Source organism: Pipistrellus hanaki, assembly GCF_964339955.1.
Source record: "Pipistrellus hanaki genome assembly, chromosome: 18".
Classification (NCBI taxonomy): domain Eukaryota; kingdom Metazoa; phylum Chordata; class Mammalia; order Chiroptera; family Vespertilionidae; genus Pipistrellus; species Pipistrellus hanaki.
In genome coordinates, this window is record NC_140520.1 from 37,853,093 (window position 1) to 37,872,035 (window position 18,943).

The 18,943-nt window shown below is 56.0% G+C and overlaps 1 protein-coding gene across 3 annotated transcripts in view; it reads left to right on the top strand.

Moving 5' to 3' along the window:
- Positions 1–18,943, top strand: part of FAM78B (family with sequence similarity 78 member B) — a 46,445-nt gene that overhangs the window by 25,309 nt on the left and 2,193 nt on the right. The window contains exons 2-3 of one of the 3 annotated variants that reach the window (XR_014793434.1): positions 10,247–16,693; positions 16,750–18,943. Coding sequence is in view for 1 of the 3 variants with exons in the window: in XM_084867156.1 (XP_084723282.1) it covers positions 10,247–10,769 (523 nt within the window). In the remaining 2 variants the exon portion in view is untranslated. Of the gene's footprint in view, positions 1–10,246; positions 16,704–16,749 lie in introns of those variants that run through there. The other 2 variants (XR_014793433.1, XM_084867156.1) reach the window with 2 other exon arrangements.

Here is an 18,943-nt window from a genome sequence, read left to right on the forward strand (position 1 = left end):
CAGGCTGGCTCTTCCCGGCGGGGACCGCAGCGAGGTCTGCAGCCTGCTGCCTTTGCTGTCCCGTCGTCTCTGTGTCTCCTGTCGCTGGGCCTGGGGACCCTGCCCCTGACCCCGTTCTGCCTGCTGGGGAGCATCACCCCCAAAATAGCTCCTGGTCTGCTCACCTCCAGCCCCAGGGGCGAGGAGAGGGACACTGCCTCGTGGCCCGCCGTCCCCGCTGCTCCCAGAGCACCCTCAGGTGCGGGACCACGAGGGTCCCACAGGCCATCCTGTCCCGCACCAAGCACACTCCTGCACGCCTGCCTCTAAGTCAAGCACCGACGGGACATCTGAGTCCACAGCTCCCGCCAGCCCGGGGCAGAGTGGCCCGGACAGTGCGGGGGTGACTAGGGTGCCCGCTGCAGCCCTCGGCCGGTGGTAAGGCCCCGGTGTGAGGACAGGGTCCAGCGGGGACCACAGGGCACCTTCCTCCGGGCACGTGGTGGCCTTCTGCTTCTGTCCCATCGTCCCGCTCGCCGGACCCACTGGACTTGCTGGCCCCACCCTGTCCCTGCTTTTTATTTGCCCCACTTTCCTCATGTCTGTTGGCATGGGTGCTGTGGGCATGGGTGCTGAAGGCATGGGTGCTGTGGGCACGGGTGCTATGGGCATGAGTGCTGAGGGCACGGCTGATGTCCTAGGCACAGTCACCCCTCGATGGCTTCTCTTGGGGTCGCATTCAGTGCTTCCCACCTCCTGCTTCCCGGACCATTGGCTCTGTGCAATGTAGACTCAACACACAGGTGCGCGCGCGCACACACACACACACACACACACACACGCATGCAGACATACACGCACACACACGCTCTCCTTCACACTCCCCATGTGTCCTGACCCCTGCGCCCCTGTGCACAGTACTGGCCCTGGGACTAGGCTGTTCCCCCAGAAGCAGCTCTGGCTGAGGCATCCCAGCCACTAGGACGCCGGCCTTGCTCCCGTGCCCAGTCCACATCTGTTTTGTTGGTTTTTGTGTTTTTTTAAAAAATAAGGAGCACTTGGCACGTGGCCGGCCCACCTGCCTTCAGGCGGGGCCCAGAAGCCCTCCACTGGTCAGGCTCTCCGTTCTGCGGATCGCCTAGACACGCCCTCCTCGGCGAGCCTGTCCTCCGGAGAGGGGCACGGGCTCGGCTCTTAGGCTGTTTCCGGGGCCGAGGCGCCTGTGGGGAAGGAGCCGCTGCTCTCACGGGCCTGTGAGCGCTGGGCCTACAAGGCTGGCAGGTCAGGCATCACAGGCACCACAGGCGACAGTGCCCCCTCAGCCCTGTTCTCGTGGGAAGAGTAGGGCGGGGAGCGGCTTGGAATGCCTGCCGGCAAACCAGAATCCACGTCCTCGGCATTTCTCACTGCCCATGTATCCAGTTTCTTGATGGGGGACAAGTCAGCTTGCGAGCTATGGATGGCCCAGAGCAGGCGCTGGCAGACAGGCGGCAGGAAGACTCACGGAGGCAGGCCTCCGGTGCATGGCGGTCATGGGCAGGGAGAAATGCCGAGGACGGTAGATTCCGGTTTTCAGGCAGGCCGAGCACCAGGACTGAGTCCCAGGTGAGAGGTCCTGGGAGAGACGAGGCCACAGGACTAACTCGGCAGGGGAGGCGGAGGGAGGGAGCGCACCGACCACCTGGAGGGCCCTTTACACCGCACCCAGGCAGGCCGGCCTGGCTCCCTGCGGGGCCGGGGAGAGGCTGGGCCCCACGGCCGCGGCACTTCCCTCTCCCTGTGAGCCTGTCGGCAGGGATGACTGCGCTGATGGTAACTCATTAGCTAACTATTTCTGGCTTGTGTTTACCAAGTCAGTCACAGGCCGTTTGGATAGATCATTTCCCCAGAGAGCCACGTTCTGGAAAACGCTTGAGAAAAATAGACTCTGGACACAGAAAACACTGGCTCAGCCGAGTTAACCACGAAGTCTCCACGCCCCGCCGCCGGCCCGCTCACAGGGCGGGGAGCGTGTGGTGGGAAACAAACAGGACGTGGAGGGGGTTCCTGCCCAACCAGCTTCCATCCTCCCTAACTTCCGGCCTGGAGACTCACGCAGGCCTGTCTGAGCGCCAGCCACTGTGAAATAAAGAGAGCCCAGCATGTCCTCCATCGTGATGGTGAGGGTGAAGACAGCGTCTAGAAGAGGTAACTGTGAAATGTGAAGGCTGAGCCGGAATTTGGCTGCGGCTATATCCCATCCATTGTCACCATTGGTGAGTATCTCCATGGCAACGGAGGAGCCAGGACCCACAAAGGATTACACCTGAGACCCCACCTCCCTGCACCAACTAAGCCACACAGCCAGGGGGAGTCGCCGAGGCCCCCTCCTCCCCTTCTGCTGCCTGCTCACCCCTGGATCTTGGCCCGACTTCACGTCCAGGTGACAGGAGAGTCTTCCTCTTCCTCTGGTCCCACACCACACCCGGAGGCCGTCAGCCATGCCGCTTCTTCCTCGCTCCCCGTTCTTCGCCTGCGGCCTGTGATCAGATCCCAGAGCCCTCCCGTCGTTTACACTGGTGCGTGTGAGGGTTCCTGAGTGAAGACGCGTGAAGATGCCAGTCACGTCGCCATGGTCACCACCCGCCTCCCTCCAGCTGGCCAGGAGCGTTGTCTGCGGGCCCACGGTGACGTGTGTCTGTCCTCTAACCTCGTCACGTTGGAGTGATCTGCCCCTCAGTCTGTGCTCCTGAACCGTTTCCCAAGGGCAAGGCCCGGAGCTTAAGAGCCGGGTGTCCCCTGCCCTGGGGGCAGCGCCAGGCATGTGGCTCGACAAACCATGGAACTGACTGCAAATGAGCCGTGTCCCGAGGTGGCTTTCCCTCACTTGATTTTGTTGGGACCGCATTGCTTCAGTAGGCAAGTCGAAGCCATGACAAGCCTAACCGTGACCTTGGCTGGTCTAAGCCCATTGTCCTCAGAGAATGGCCTCCTCCTTGGCCTCCTCCTCCCCCGCAACTTGGCCTTTTTCAGCCCCGTCTTCCTGTGGAGTGCAGGGTCAGGGTCCAGGCTGGCACTGGTCTGCCTGTCCAGGGTGGGCAGGTTCCTGTGGGTGGGCGGGGTCCTGCCTTAGAAAGCGGGGTCTTCCCGTGGCCGTGAACAGTGGCGCATGCGGAGAGGGCTTTCTGATTCCCGGTTTCCATGTGGATGTTGTTCAACCCACACAGAGCACGGGGCCAGGAAGGGGACGCTGGGAGGAAGGTTGTAGGGCCTGGGAGGGCGGGAGGGGGTGCTGCTTCTGCAGGAGGCTGTCATTGCCGGCTTCGGGGCTGGCTTTCCGTGGGCCCCCCGGTTGAGCCTGGTGGGGATGGAGTGCTGAGAGCACAGGGGGGTGCAGGGTGGGGTGAAGCTGGGGGAATCAGAGGCCAGAGGAGGACGCGCCAGGGAAGCAAGTTAGGGGTTTGGGTTTTGTTCTGCTGATCATGAGAAGTGACCTGGGAAGGCCATCAACCCAGCAAGACCCAACCCAGATTAGCCCAGCGCCTGCCTCCTCTGCCCCCACCCCCGGTGGCTCAGCACAGAGGGAAAGCCCCACGCTGTGCCTGTCAGCGGCAGGAATGGCCAGGCACTCTCACCGAGGTCCCCGGCGGAGACCGCTCGGCCGCTGGGTGAAGCCTGGAAGTTGCAATGGGCCGAACACCCGACGTGGCACGTGCTTCTCAGGAGCCTGCACAGCGCTCCCCGGGGCCCCACCTCACAGCCAGGGACAGCCGTGCTGCCGCCTGGCTCCCAGCACGTGGACCTGGGGCCTCAGCCCCGCCCAGTGCGGTCTGTGGAGGAGAGGACGTCATGGGAAGGGATGAGAGGCCTGGGACTCAGCGCAAGGGACGGGCGTGTGGGCGCTGCTGCTGCTCCACTGAATCTACGTCAGCGCCCACATGGCTCCGACAGCCTGGGCAGCAGGAGGCATCAGCGCCTGATTCAACCCAACATCTAAGGAGCACAAGGTTCCAGAGGCCTCTGCTGCAGGCCAGCTCCCTGCTGGCTCTCAGACCAGAGCCAGAGTCACCTGAGCAGCGGCAACCCATCCAGGGGCCAGAGCCAGTCCCCGGGCATTTGATGGAGTCGACTAACAGCGGCCACAGAATCCACTCAAGGCGTCCCCGCCCGACGGCTCACTGGGGCTGAGTACAGACACGGGCTCTCTGGAGGAGATGGAGAGCACCCCATGGACAGCACCCTCAACAACATAGAACACGTGGGAGCAGGTGCCTCTGCCCCCAGCGCCCCGAGCCTCCTCTGGCTGAAGTTACTCCTCACCCCACCTGCCTCAGTCATGACCCCACACGCAGCTGTGCGTCCCCTCAGTCTCAGGGCCTCGGACCCAGGACTTCAAAAATTATGTCTTAAAGGAATTAATCAAGTGTCAGAAGTGCAGATATTGAAACTCTAAAATGGCCCTGGGGAGGCACCAGTTCAGGGGAAGGTCGTGGTTTCTCCTGGGCCGATTCCCACCCTCACCACTCAGCAGCCGGGAGGCACCGACAAGCGACTTAACCCTCTCGGCTTAGTGGCTGCGCCTGTCAGTCGGCGGTGGAGGCCCTTCCCCAGGACAGTGAACACGGGGGGGACCCCGAAGTGCCGAGTGCTTGCCTGGGCGACCGCCAGGGGCACCCCCCGACCACATCCTGGAGGCTCCGCCCGTCTGCCTCCTGGTTTGGCTGCACCAGAAGACCTCCCCTGTGTGTACCCCCACCCCTGCAGGCAGCACCCCTGTGTGCGGAGCTGGACCGGGCCCAGGACAGAGCACATGCCGGGCTGCCCGCTTAGCTGTGCTGTGCTCCATGCGGGGCCATGGCCTGTGAGCACACACTGGGGAGTCAACGAAAACAGTGAACTCCGAGTGTGCACACACGCTGAGCGCTCGGCCACACCCGCCTCAGCCTCTCCGTGCCCGCGACCGCCCCTCCGCCTGGCGTCTTGGACCTGACCCTCCCCCATCCTCTGTCCTCCTCCCAGGTGTTATTCGGTGGAAACTGTGAGTGCCTGGGAGAGAAGGCGGAAGCGCTGGCCGCTGGGAGCAGGGGCCTGGCGCGTCCATGTGCACATCCGTCATCGCCGTCGGTGCAGTGGATTCAGCCCCCGGAGAGCAGCTGTGTCTTGATCAACAGCTGAGCCGCAAGGACCTGAACAGCGCAGGCAGGGGCTGGGGGGGGGGGACCCCGACATCCTGCAGGGACCCACCAGGGGTGGGAGGCGCCTGTCCTGCTCTAGGATGAGAAGGTCGGGGTGCACCCTGGCGCTGACAGTGCCCAGAGGCCAGCGTGGGGTTCTCAGAAAGATGCCTCGTGATCTGATTTACATCCTTGAAGATCACTTTCCTGGCTTGTGGGGCCGCCAGGCAGGGCAGCGTGGACGGAGGCCCAGCAGGACCATTCGGTGGCCTGGAGAGGAGGCAGCCACACGGATGGAGAAGACAAATGCTGGAGCCAGACCCCTCAGAGGCCCTCTGGCCCGGCACCTCAGGGAGGCTGTGGACTCGAGGGGCACCCAGCACAGGCCCCTGTGGTCGGCTCAGCGGCCACAGGCCTGTGTGAGGACGTGTTGGGGCTCCCGGCCCACAGCTCTGTGGGGGAGCCGCTTTGTTCCAGGAAGCTCAGATATCTCCCACCCGAGACCTCAGAGCTGTCTGTGGGAGCCGGCCAGCCCCCCGTGGGGGCCTCTGACAGCCCCCCGGGACAGGAGCGAGGGGCCCTGAGCTCGGGTCCTGAAGGCAGAGCCCCCAATGGGAAGTGTCGCTAGGCGACCCGCCCAAGCAGAACAGGAGGCCCTGACGAGGGAGCCCGCCAGGCCCTCCACACACGGAGGCTCCGAAAACCCTGAAAAGGCCCTTTTTGCCGTGGGAAAATGTGGCTCTCACAGTCAGGAGAGGATGTGGTCGGAACGGAGGGCGGAGGGATGGTGGGAGGCGGTAGTCACGGGCTTCCGAGTCTGACACACAGTGCAGTGGAGGAAAACCTAATTTTAAACTCACTCTGTAATTTCGGTGCAAACCCTCTGGGAATCGGGACCCGGGCCGGTGCCGGGGTTGGGGTTGAGTCTGCGTGGGTGGACAGGCCACCCAGAGGCTGTGGCTTTGTGACTCGTCAGGTGACACACGCCGCTGCCCCCTGCCTCCCCGGCACAGCCCTCTCCTCGCACCTGCCCTTGAGGGGTCTCCCCCCGTTCCCCTCTCTTACCTCCTCTCCCTCCCTCCCTATTCTCCCTCTCCCCCCCCCCCCGGGGGGGTTCTTACTCCCCGCTCCTCCCTGGAGGGCTTGGGGGACAGAACGGTGTGGGGCGCTGGGATTGCCACATCGAGGGCACTGGCTGGCACATGGGCACACTGCTCTCCTCGGCCTGGGAGGAAAGCCGATCCTCAGTGTGGTGTTCCCGTAGCCTCACTTTCCACATTCCCAAGTGGGGGCTCTGTCAGGGTGAGCATGGGGCCACTGGGGTAGGAATAGAAGTCCCAGGTCCCCAGAGTGCTCTGGAAGGAGGGGCTCTCACTGGTGTGGAGGGGCACAGCCAGAAGTCACCCGAGTGGGTGTCCCAGTCCCTCTAGCTGTGGGACGAGGCAGGGACCCCTGTGGCCTGGGCCGGGGGAGCTCCATCCAAATCTCCAAGCCTCCCCTGGGAGGTCTGTGGGCACCCTCCGTGTGTGAGCCCGTCCCACCCCTGCCCGGGGCCTGCCTTCCGGAGCGCCGGCTCCCACCTTCTCGGCGACCACAGGGCTTCCGGGAGCCACGTGGGCTCTGCAGAGAGGTGGCTGTGCCGTGGGCATGGGAGGCCTGGCTGGCCTGGTGGCACTGGGACCTTCACCCAGGATCCACTTATTTGAACGAAATGCTTCACACGAGCTTGTTTGATTGAGATTTGCCTCTTTCTTTTAAAGAAGAGACGCAGGAAGCGTGAATGTTGCAGTTGATCGATGTTTTCATTATCGGCTCCATTGGCGAGTCCATTAGCTGTGAGTGCTGGGTCAATGGCTGATTGTCTGAAACGCAAACACTGTGCTGATCCCAGCGCAGAGAAGAGGCTGTGGGAGAAGGAGGGTTGAGATAATAACTGACGTTGGCCCGAGCACCGGCACAGACCGCTGGCCCCTGTCATAGCTCGGAGACATAAGGAGATCCTAGGTGCCTCTCAGCCCATGTTACTCAGAGGAGCCTTTCCTCGTGTGAACAGCCTACGCGGGTCCTCCCTGCCTCCCGCAGGGGCTGCCAGTGCCTGCCAGAGAGGGCCCAGGGCTGCTGGCTTCCTCCTCTGCCTCCCACTCCACTCCCCGTCTCTGTTCCTTACTAAACATCTGCGTCACTTGGTTTGTGCCACACTCTGTGCTAAGTGCTTCCCCTTCGTTGCCTTACTTAATTCTCACCTCAAGCCCATCGTAACCAATTCATTCATTTTTATTTATGTGTGGCTTCTCCCCCTCCCCCTTAAGTGTGCATAACTTTCAGCGTCAGGCATGGAGCTGTTCTATTAATAGACCCTAAATGAATAGTAGATGCCAGTGTGTGAATGTTGTTTTTTAAGATGAGTGAATATATACAGTGTAAACCTGTGGTAAAGTGCTTTGCTGCATACAAGTGCTACCAAGCTACAGGCATAGAGTCTTGAAAATTATTCCAATCAAATATTTGCTTATTCCTTTGATGGAGATTTATTAAGATCTACTAGAGGCCTGGTGCATGAAAATTCTTGCACTGGAGGGAGTCCCTCAGCCCAGCCTGCCCCCTTTCGCAGTCCGGGAGCCCTCAGGGGTGGGAGAACCCAGTGATCAGGGAAAGGCTACGCCCCCATCACACCTCTGCTGCTGCCACTGCCGGCAGCACAAGCCTTGGCCAGCCCTGGTTACCTGAGTCTCTGGCAGCCTTGGGCAGCTGGGCAGCTGCCATCTGAGGCTTGCGTGTGCCTGGGGCTGGCCCTGGGTGGCTGGGGGGCTAAGAGGACTGGGGGACTCTAGAGGCAGGTGCACGGCCCCGGTACAGCTGAGGGGACTGGACACTGCCATATTGTGGCTGTGGGTGATGCCATATTTGAGGTGGGGCAGCCAATTAGCATATTCCCTCCTTATTTTCTGTGGGTGTCACCATCTTTGCAACAGTGCAAGGGTCAATTAGCACATTCCCTCTTTATTAGATAGGATTATTATCAGTAACGTGCTAGACACCAATGATTCAAAAATAAGTCACAATCCCAAGCCTGAAGGCAGTCATAACCTAAAGGGAAATACAGACATAAAAACAAATCATTCTAATCTGGGCCTGTGAAGGTTTGAATGCATCCCTAGGAGCATGGAAGAGAGAGCTTCCTGCAGAGGTCACACATTCAGTGATTCCCAGAGGAAGAGTAGTTAGGTACAGTGAGACTAGGAGGGGAGAAAACAGTGTGGGCAGAGGGCAGGACATGAGCAGAGGGGAGAGGGGAGAAACAGAATAGTGTGTGGGGCTGAGGAGGCCAGACCTTGAGAGCCACATATGTCCTATTGATGAACTAGAATGTTATGCTGTGGGTGAAGCCAGTGCTGTCCATGTAGAAGAGCCTTTGGAGGGTTTCAGACATGGAAAGGACACAGTCAGACCTGCATCTGTGAGAGACCAGTTATAGACTGGTACAGTAGACCAGGTCAGAGATGCTGAGGGCAGTGAAAGTTGGATGCAGAAAAGGAGATAAATTCAAGCATCATTTATGGAGCAAAATTCACAGACTGTGGTGACACAGTTGGTGTGGCAGTCCAGGAGAGGGCATAGGACCAGCCGAAGGTGACCCTCACCTCTGACCTGGAGGACAGTTAGCACCGAACCAACCCGCAGCAGAAATGGGGAAAGGGCCAACTTAGCCATGAACAAGGTGCGTGTGGTTTGGCCCATCTGGAATTGGAAGTGCCTCCATCCTCTTACACATAAAATGGAAATAAAAATTCATTTATTTTGCCATATATTTTGAGCATTGACTAAGAAAGCATGAAGCACTTAGCACAGTGGTAGGAATAGAGCAAGTGCTCAATAAGTATCAGCTATGATGATGGTGATGAAGTTGGTGATATGATGGTGGTGATAATCGCAATGGTGATGCTGGTGATAATGAGCATGATAATGATGTTGATGATGGTGGTGGTGTTGGTGATTATAATAATGGTAATGATGATGATGGTGGTGCTGGTGGTGGTAGGGGTGATGGTGGTGATGGTGTTGGTAATGATTCCATGGCACGGGAGAGAGACATGGGCTAAGAGTTGGGCACATGTCCTCTTCCCTCCTTCAGTACAAGGTTGGGGACAGCCAGAAATAGTAGCAAAATGCCCAGATGGCAGATTTGCTAAACTAAGCAATTAGACTTCAAGACTGGACTTGAAGTCAGTAAAAGAATAGCTATGAGAGACTTTGTCTGCCAACCTTCACATAGCTTTCACATTGAGGCGATTCCAGAGGTGGCCATTATTTCCTTGTGCTACCAGTTTCTATGTCTATATTTTCTAAGTTGGGTTGGCCCAGTGGTAGGCAAACCGCGGCTCGCGAGCCACATGTGGCTCTTTGGCCCTTTGAGTGTGGCTCTTTGACAAAATGCCATGGCTGAGTGAGTTTATTTTGAAGAAGTGGCGTTAGAAGAAGTTTAAGTGTAAGAAATTGGGCTCTCAAAAGAAATTTCAAACGTTGTACTGCTGATATTTGGCTCTGTTGACTAATGAGTTTGCTAACCACTGGGTTAGCCAATATCTGGGTTTTAAACAACCTTCTTGGTTAAGTAGAAATTCTAGTACTGGGATTTTCTAAGAATTGATGTAATTTTTCACTTTGCCTTCTTTTGCCCTCTTACAATCTAATAATTCATTCCAGGTACATCAGTCCTTAACCAGCACCTCTTCCCAACAAACCTCACACACACTCATAATTCCCAAGAAAATGGGTTTTGCAATGAATGCCTTAAATACTTGATTTTAATTCCACCATCCCAAATAGTCAGTGCCTCCTTGTGGGTCTCGCAAATGCGTATTTGAGTTTTCAGCTTCCAGTTGGACCAGTTATGACTGTATCTAATTTGTCTTGGTATCGCTTTTTAATTTTTGTTTGTTTTCATTTGTTCCTATTTATCATGAAACAGCACAGCATAGAACTCTCTTATCTGAATTCCCCTCTGAACTCCCCATTCTGCCCAAGCCGGCTGTGTTAGGAAGTGGTGGGCACCTCTCCAGCTTTGAAAAATTCATTCAGACTCTTCCTTTCTTGCATCTCTTCTGCTTTGCCAGGTCGAGCTGGGAGCTGCCCGACTTGAGGGAAGGGAGAGTAAAAGCCATCAGTGACTCAGATGGGGTGAGCTACCCTTGGTACGGGAACACCACAGAAACTGTGACCCTGGTCGGCCCCACCAACAAGATGTCCAGGTTCTCCGTCAGCATGAATGACAATTTCTACCCCAGTGTGACATGGGCAGTGCCAGTGAGCGACAGCAACGTACCCCTGCTCACTAGGATCAAGAGGGACCAGAGTTTCACCACCTGGCTGGTAGCCATGAACACAACCACAAAGGAGAAGATCATTCTGCAGACCATTAAGTGGAGGATGAGGGTGGACATTGAGGTGGACCCCCTTCAGCTCTTGGGACAACGGGCCCGGCTGGTGGGCAGGACTCAGCAAGAGCAGCCCCGGATCCTGAGCCGGATGGAACCCATCCCCCCCAACGCACTAGTGAAACCCAATGCCAATGATGCCCAGGTCCTCATGTGGAGGCCCAAGCGGGGGCCACCTCTGGTTGTGATTCCTCCTAAGTAGAAACCAACCGGCCTGAAAGTATGTGGAGCACCTGTCGTGGAGACACGCCATGGGGGTGCCAGGGATGGCAGGAGCCAAACTGAATTTCTGAGCCAAAGCAGACCTCCTGGTTTGCCAGCCTTTGCAGCCACCTGTGAAGAGCAGAGCTGCTCCTTGGGTGGTAGAACCATAATCCTTAGGGAAAATCTCTTCCTCTTAGGAATAGAGAAATCACTGCTTCAACAGACTTGCTATGAACACCATGCAAGGAGCCATATTCTATTTGGAGCTGACCAGGATGATTCTTTTATCCAAACTATTGACCATTTTCCTGTGAGAAGCAGGGAATGGAAATGAAACTAAACAGTGCCTGTGGCAAATGCTGCTTCCCAACCAGTTAGAAGTGGAAGTGAAACATCCACATCAGGCGTTTGTAAGACAGACAGTCCGCTGTCTGAGGGGAGGGTGCTGGGGAAGAGGGTGGAATGAAGGGCGGTGGTGAGGAGAATGGGCGTTGGGGAGAGGAAGGAATAAGTTATCACAAATTAATCATTGTGCATTTATTAGTTGATTATCTGGTCATCCGTAGACTCACTGGAATGAAAGGAACACTTAGAAACTGCAGGTATATTGACATTTGTTCTATTCTGAGAGGGAGTCCTGGGAGCTATCCAAGGTGCTGATATGAACTAACCGATGGTGACTCTGGATGGTTCCATCTACCTACCTCCTTCCAAAAAGTGATTACTCAGAGCATCCTTAATCACAGTGTTGGGATAGGTCGTTTCTGTGCTCTGCAGTCACTATGATATTCGGGGCCTTCACCTTGTTTTCAGTGAAACCTGAATTGTGATTTTTTTGTTTACAGCTGCTTGTTCTGTTCCCGTTACTAGTCCTAAATTTACAGAAAGATAATGTGTATAAGCGAAGAATCCATGGAGGGCTTCAAGAACATTTCAGCAAATAAGAATAGCATTTTCACTTTTGGGTTGTTTGTGGTTTTAGTTTCCGAATGAGCTGGGCGGATAGAATGCACACACGCAGCTCCGTGCGCCCGGGCCCAAAGTTCCTGGCGAGTGCGTGGAGCACAAAGCACACACTGTGCTTCTGTATTCGATTCTTTCCACTCGATTTCACAGAAATCAACATTAACTGCTGGGCCTTTGTGAGGCCTGCTTCCTAAGCCTTAACCCCGAGCTCGTTAATGAAAATCTGAGCTACTCACTGAAGCAATAAATATGAGAAACTGTATTTCCTTTGGTCAGGCCAATATCAAGTTTTTTAAAGAATTTCTAATTTTTATAATAAGGATTTTTCCAGCTCTTCTAACTTCTATCACCCTCCAAAAAGAGCTTTTCCCTTTATTCCTAGTCATGAACTGTGATATATAAGTATGGTGCCTTTTTCAAGCCCCTCCCCCTGCAACATGATTCTGAAAGTCCCACAATGCCGCTGTGGGCTTGATGGGCAGACTTACAGGCCTGGTGAGAGAGTTGAGGTTCGGAGCAATTGTGACAGCCCTCTGGTTGGCTCCAGGGATGTGTCTGTGGCCAGAGCTTGAGGATGGAGCAGGAAAGCCAGGAGCGCCTTTTTATTACTTTTATTAAAAGTGCAATCTAGCTGAACTTCTTTCAGGTTCTAATCCCAGGGGTGGTGCTCATTTACAGGAGATCCATTTCCAATGACACCGTGTGGACCCCACACCTCGGTCCTGAGCTGCCCCCGGATTGGTTACTGAGGGCACGCTGAGCCATTTATAGCACACACAGACAACACGCCAGTGACTCATAGGACAGTTCATTTAGAAATAGTTCCGCTGTTCCATTTGTGTTCCTCCATCCCTCTCCACGCTTCCAGGGTATGTTTTGTTTTGTTTGTTTAGGGGAGGAAGCCCCAAAGAGCTCCGGGGCTGAAATAAGGAGCTGCTGGCAGAATCGGAAACAGCAGTGTGTCCCTCTGGTGGGATTAGATGCCACCCATGTGGGACCTGGAGAGTGGACACTGATCCCGGAACCTAGTCCATGTTCTTTAAGAAAAACCTGATCTTTAAAAACCAAAAATTGTTAAAAAAAAAAAAAAAAAAAAAAAAAAAAAAGAAGAAAGGATTATGTATATTACACAATCTTATACAAGATTTCTGTTTTCAAATACCCATTGCCCACTCAAATAAGCTGTGACGTACACAGTCATATTCACATACAACTTTTCCAAGGATGCACTGTCTTTATAAAGCGAGGTTCCGCACACTTAGCAAGACTGGTTCCTGCTGAACATGCACACGTTTCCGAATTTTAAAAGAAACTACCCCAGGCCAGTTTTCTCAAAAATTGTGTGATGACAAAATGAGAAAAAAAATAGGAAAGTACTTATAAAAGGCAAATCCCTGTATAATAACCAAATATGCGCTGTGATCATTGTCAGTGATACTGTGAACTCTGCAGCGGGGTCTCTCAGTTCTGAAATCTAGCGGATGTCCTAGGGCCTGCAGCCAGTGATTTTAAAGTCATCGCTGTTTTACCGGAAAACAACCCTTTTCTGTCTGTGATTCTGAATGCCCCTCAGCGCAGTCCGGATATTGCAAAGTGAAAGGTTCTCCAGAGGGAGTCACCTCAGGTCCCTCTCTGCTCCCATCAGGCGTGTCCCCAAGAGTCCCCAGGTCTGACGGCAGACGCCATCAGTTCAGAGGGACTCACTCAGTGCCTGGTCTTAGGTCTACATTTGTATTCTACACACACACACACACACACACACACTGCCTGGGAAATAGCATTTTATTAAGTCATAGGTTCTTCATGGTAGTCACCTTTGAAAGCTTTTAGTCCACGATCCCGAGGGAATTAAAGTCCCATTAAATTAGCTCATCTCAGGGCCACGTACCTACTAGTCAGCAGGGCCCAGGGGAGGGCCTGGGCCTCCCCAACTTCAGATCACAGCACACTCCCTTACCTGAGCCCCACCGCCCTCTCCTGGTCTCCGGCCAGACCTCTGTCACCACCCTGAGCCGTCACCCTCTTAGCACTGGAGACGATGGGATCCATCCCTTAAAGGACAGGGGAGGTCTTTGTGACAATTACGTCGAAAATGAATGTTCCGGATTCCCTTTGATCGGTTTGATCTGTGACCTCTGTTTTGAAATTGAGCTCTTCCCTCGGGCCCTTTGCCGCACACATCTTACCTCCTGGGTCATGGCTTTGGTCCTCAGCGTGTGGGAGGCTAGAGGCTGGTCCCTCTCCAGGCCCTTCCAAGGGTGTTTCCCGACGCCCTCTGTCCAGGTGCTAGGAGTGTATCTCACAGGTCAAGTCGTGATCTGAGCAGCAAAATAAAAGAACTGTGATTTATATTTTACAAAAGCTTCCATATGCATTTTCTCACCCCCAGACCATCTTGGAGGAGTGTACCGTAATATCATTATTACCATCCCCGTTTTACAAATACTGATTGAGATACACAGAGGTTAACGGACTTATTCATTGACACATACAGAAAATGTCAGGAGCAGGTTCCAGCTGGGCCGTTTGTTCCAAATCCCCTGTTCGCCCAGGCCCTGAGCTGCCTCCGCGGTTCTCCCTGCCAGGAGGGCACAAAAGAGAGGAAAGCGAAGGAGAAGCCAGTCATTTGCTCCTCCACAGCCATGTGGCCTCGCCCAATCTACGAAGTGAATGTGTTAAAAAATAAGCGAACGCTATTTTCTATGCCAAGAACCAGGTAACTCAGGGAGACTGGCCGGAGGTGCCACTAGGCGCAGAGTGGGGGGGCTGTCCGGGCAGCTCTCAGCAGCTCCGGTAATTAGCGAGGAGCAGTCTGCTCTCGGGGGTCTCAGGATCCCTGAAGCACCGGAAGCACAGGAGGAGGAGAGAGCAAGCAACACAGCTGAGGCCCCAGCTGAGCGAGAACCCCGCCCTGCGTCCCTCATCCGGGCAGGAGCAGTCCAGGGGCGGAGGCAGCGTGAACAACGGCCTCCCCAGCTCTGCTCGGCACATGGAACCGCTGAGGACACAATGAAGCACCGCCAGAGCCAGCTCCCAACGGAGCTGCAGAGAAAGATGCAAACACGCACGCACACGCAGACCCACTACACTCACACTCTTCAGGCTGAAAAGAAAATTAATCAAAAGCCCAATGAATGCCTGAGCTCTATAATTAAGCCTCAACGATCCTGAGATAGAACGGAGCTGAGCGAGCGAGCGCAGAGCACAAGGATATTTTTACCCCCGTCATTGCCATTCATCTCTTTGGGATGGTGAGGACGGCGGGTGCCAGTCTCCCTGCCAAGGCAGCTGCCGTGGAGGCCCCGCAGGAGAGTTGCCGCTCAGTGGCCAGGGGACAGCCAAGGTCACTGGGCCGTCCTCAGACACCGCACAGGAACCACCTGGGGCGAAGGCGCTCCCGCCCAGTGAGGCATCCATCACTCACGTCAGCCTCCTACCAATCCCCTCGCCGTGGGCAGTGCTTTACAGTTTACCAAGGGTTTTGCTTCTCAAGTAGAGAAGCAACATTCCTGTTTGAGATGGGAATGTGTGGGCCTGCCCTCCCCGTCCTCATGAATGGCGAAGACTCCCCTGGCTCGTGCGCCATGGTTTGCACGGCACAGGCACAAAGGTCTGCCATCCCCTCTGCAGCCCGTTTCACAGGTGAGGGGTCTGAGGAGTCAGGTCCAGTGACCTGTCCGAGGTCACGCCAATATCAGTGGTGCTCCAAGGACTTGAGCTTCTGTCTCCTATCTCCACCCCGTTACCCACTCTCAGGGGACCTTCTCCCCTAGTTCCATGCACACTCCCCTCTGTGCTTGTCCAGCCACTGCCACTCCTCGGGCAGGGCTGACTGGCCGGGACCGGGACAAGGTGGCCTTTGTGGGGTCGGCCTCAATGGGTCCCTGGTGCGGCCGGACAGGACAGACCCAGCTCTCCATGGTCCCGGGCTCTGTGCCTTCAGATTGCTCTCCTGCCCCACATTAGAAGGGAGGCCCATTCAGGTGCCCTGTGGCCAAAGGCCAGTGTGCCCTGGGGTTACCTGGACCAGCTGGTGAACCTGACCTTGAATGACTCACTTTATTCCTCTGGGCCTCGGCTCCTCTGTGAACCAAGCCGCTAATACAGCCCTCACCACAGTCAGGAGCCACAGTGCGGTGATGTCTACGTGCTGCCTGCATGCACGGTCTCGTCCGTGGACTCAGGTCTGGGGCGAGTGGCAGGCCCTCAGCCCCATCTCCTTGGAAGCCCAGAGCCACCTCAGGGAAACCAGCTTTCCCTGCCAGTGAACCTGGCCTCGTGGGGGAGGCGTCTTAGAGCTCCTGCCACCTCAGACTCCTGCTGGAGAGGCCTGGACGCTAGCGGTTAGAAAAGGAAGGGCCACTGCAGGGCCTTGTAGAAACCGCTCGGGGCTGCATGTGCCGCAGCAGCTCTGGGAGGCCTGCTGGGAAGGGAAGAGGCCACACCGGAAGTCCCAGCCCCATTCGCCTCGTTTACGCCGACTGACGAAGCCAGCAGGGACAGCGCCGCCATGGGGGCTCGGGCAAGAGAAACAGAGGAAAGGAAGATAGAGAGATGATGGGTGGATAGGCAGATAGATAGATGATAGATACAGAGTTGATAGATGGATAGATATATAGATGATACATACATATGTACACCTATCTACCTACCTACCTTTCTGTGGCCCTCCCCTGGCATGTCTGTCCCTACAGGATCCGATGCCACAGGCCTCGGCTGGAAGGGAGCATTACTGATTTGGTTGTGTGGTGCACACACCTGCGCTGAGTGAGACCCTAATGTCCACCCTGGACCCCAGACTCGTCTCACCCATCCCTGCTTCCTGCCAACTTCTACTCACTGTTTTCTTCTCAAGGAGAATGGATGAGATCCCTCTGCACACCCATCCTCTCAAACAGTGTTCATACGATGTCTGCCATGTGTCAGCCTAGGCAGAGTCCCTGCCCACAGGCCACGGTGCCCACAGGCCACGATGCTCAAATGCCACTATGCCCACAGGCCAAGGGTCACAGTGCCCACAGGCCATGATGCCACAAACCACAATTCCTGCAGGCCACAATGTCCGTAGGCCACAAAGCCCGCAGGAAGCTTTGCAAGCACACAGCACAGGACATGCCCCAGGCACGTGCTCCCTGAGCCCTCTCTGTCCAGAGCATCGGCTGTGGTGAGGGGACTCAGCGAGGGATGGCAGTGACAAGAGCACTATCATGTGCTGTGCTCCTCCGAGGAAAGGCACTGGGAAAACCTGTAGCCACATCCACTCACAGGCACTGGGCTCCCTCCCCATCGGCTCTCCCCCATCACCCCACCCTCCCATCCAGCTGGAGGCCACACAGACGCCCTGGGAAGACAGCAGGAGGTGGTCACTCGCCTCCCGTTGAGAACTGCCCCACTAAGCGGGGCTTTGAAAGCCAGAGGCCAGTGAGGCGGCTGTTACTTCTAATCAGCAGGCAGAAAGGGGACCTGCGTGTGCATTTGTAATGAGGGGCGAGGCTCTGCCCCACCCCTAGTGTGCAGTGTACATGCTCACACTCACACGTGCACATATGCTCACACGCACAAGCACACACACATATGCTCACACGCACACACATGAACCGTTTACACACAATGCACACTCAAGCACACACACACACACACAGGCGCATGCACCAGGGAGTAAAGACCCCGGCAACTGTCTGACCGGAAGCATTTCCTCTGATCCTGCCATCAAACACCTGTTCCTGGAAACCAAAGGCCAAGGCCGTCTTCGGGCACCTTCCTCGGAAGAGAAAGCAGATCTGATGTGAGAGAATAAGCAGCTGTAAACTCCTCCGATTCAAAAATATCTGCAGCCACACACAACCGTCTCACGCAGGTGTCCTCCCGTCCCCACTGTCAGGTGGGAAGGGACCTGTTCGAGGTGCTTTCACCCCCACCCCCTCTTCAAGGTTCACGGCTTTGCCTCGCCTTGGGGGAAACTGATGCACAGACACCCGCCCCCTCCCGCAGCTAAACGAGTTTTTGTGCAAAAATTAGGCTAAGCCAAGGCACCGATTGAGTTGTAAACCTATTACATAATATCACAGGGAGGGCACGGCAGAGAGGGTGACGGTTACGTTGAGCCCGTTGTGATGCTGCGATTCTGCACACGGGCTTCTCTCCCGGTCCCTGAGCAGCAGGCAGACTGAGGGCGTTGCAGGCCTCCGCACTCCCGGGCCACATCGCACCTGTCACCCAGCATTCTGCCATTCTGGGCCACGCAAGATCCCACTGGCCGGCAGAGCCAGGCCGTCGGTGCCTCTGACCAGTCGCTGAGGGAGGAGGGGGACTGGCATTCGCCGCCCCGGAGCGTGGCAGCCATTCCCCTGCAGAAAGTCTCCAGAGCGGCCTCTAGGCTCCTAAGTCCCGCTGGCATGGCGATGGGGGGTCTGCAAACTGCCAACCATGGCCACAAGGTTAGTGGCCACCTGCCTGTGAACCGGCATGTTCTTCCTCAGCTGAAGCCACGCAGGGAATCCGAAAGCGCAGCCGTGTTCACATGTAGTCCCAGACCCTCTGTGCCTGCAGCAGCCCCCCAAGAGCAGCCCCGTGTACCAGAACCAGAGACACACGCACAGGAGCCCATCCGGGAGACAGGAGGAGCCGGGCTCTCGGAGCTCCTGTCTGTGTTTGTAAACGTCAGGTGCCCACGGCTCCGGGACCACAGCTGCCACACAAAGCCACGCGGACAAGTGCCCGCAGAAAAGACAGTGGAAACAGGTTTTCTTTTCAAAGGCAACCTGGCAGACAACTTCAGGTAGAGTAGTGTAGTCTCAATCGAGCAGCCAGCCCGTGGCAGGTGCCCCCAGAAACCCCAGCAGGCCCGGTCCTCCCAACCCAGCGATTCCTGCCGGCTCCTCGGGACCCAGATGCTGAGAGCGGACTGTGGGTCTGACCCGCCCGCCGTTTCTGTCGCTCCTTTGTGCCTGGCTGCTGGGTTGTACCTACAGACAACCTGCAATCCCTTCACACCACTTTAGTTTTTCATCACTTTTTAAAGAGCCACATAAAGGCCGCAGACCACTGTTACTAATGGGTGTGTGAATAATTACCTGTAGTTTTGCAAAAAACTTCAGGTTCATTGTCCTCTTGATATCTATTCATGGTGCTCAGATCTGCTTCTAAGGAATGACGTTCTTTAGCCGCTGTCTTAATGCCCGTTCTACTCACATGTTTCCCTGTCCA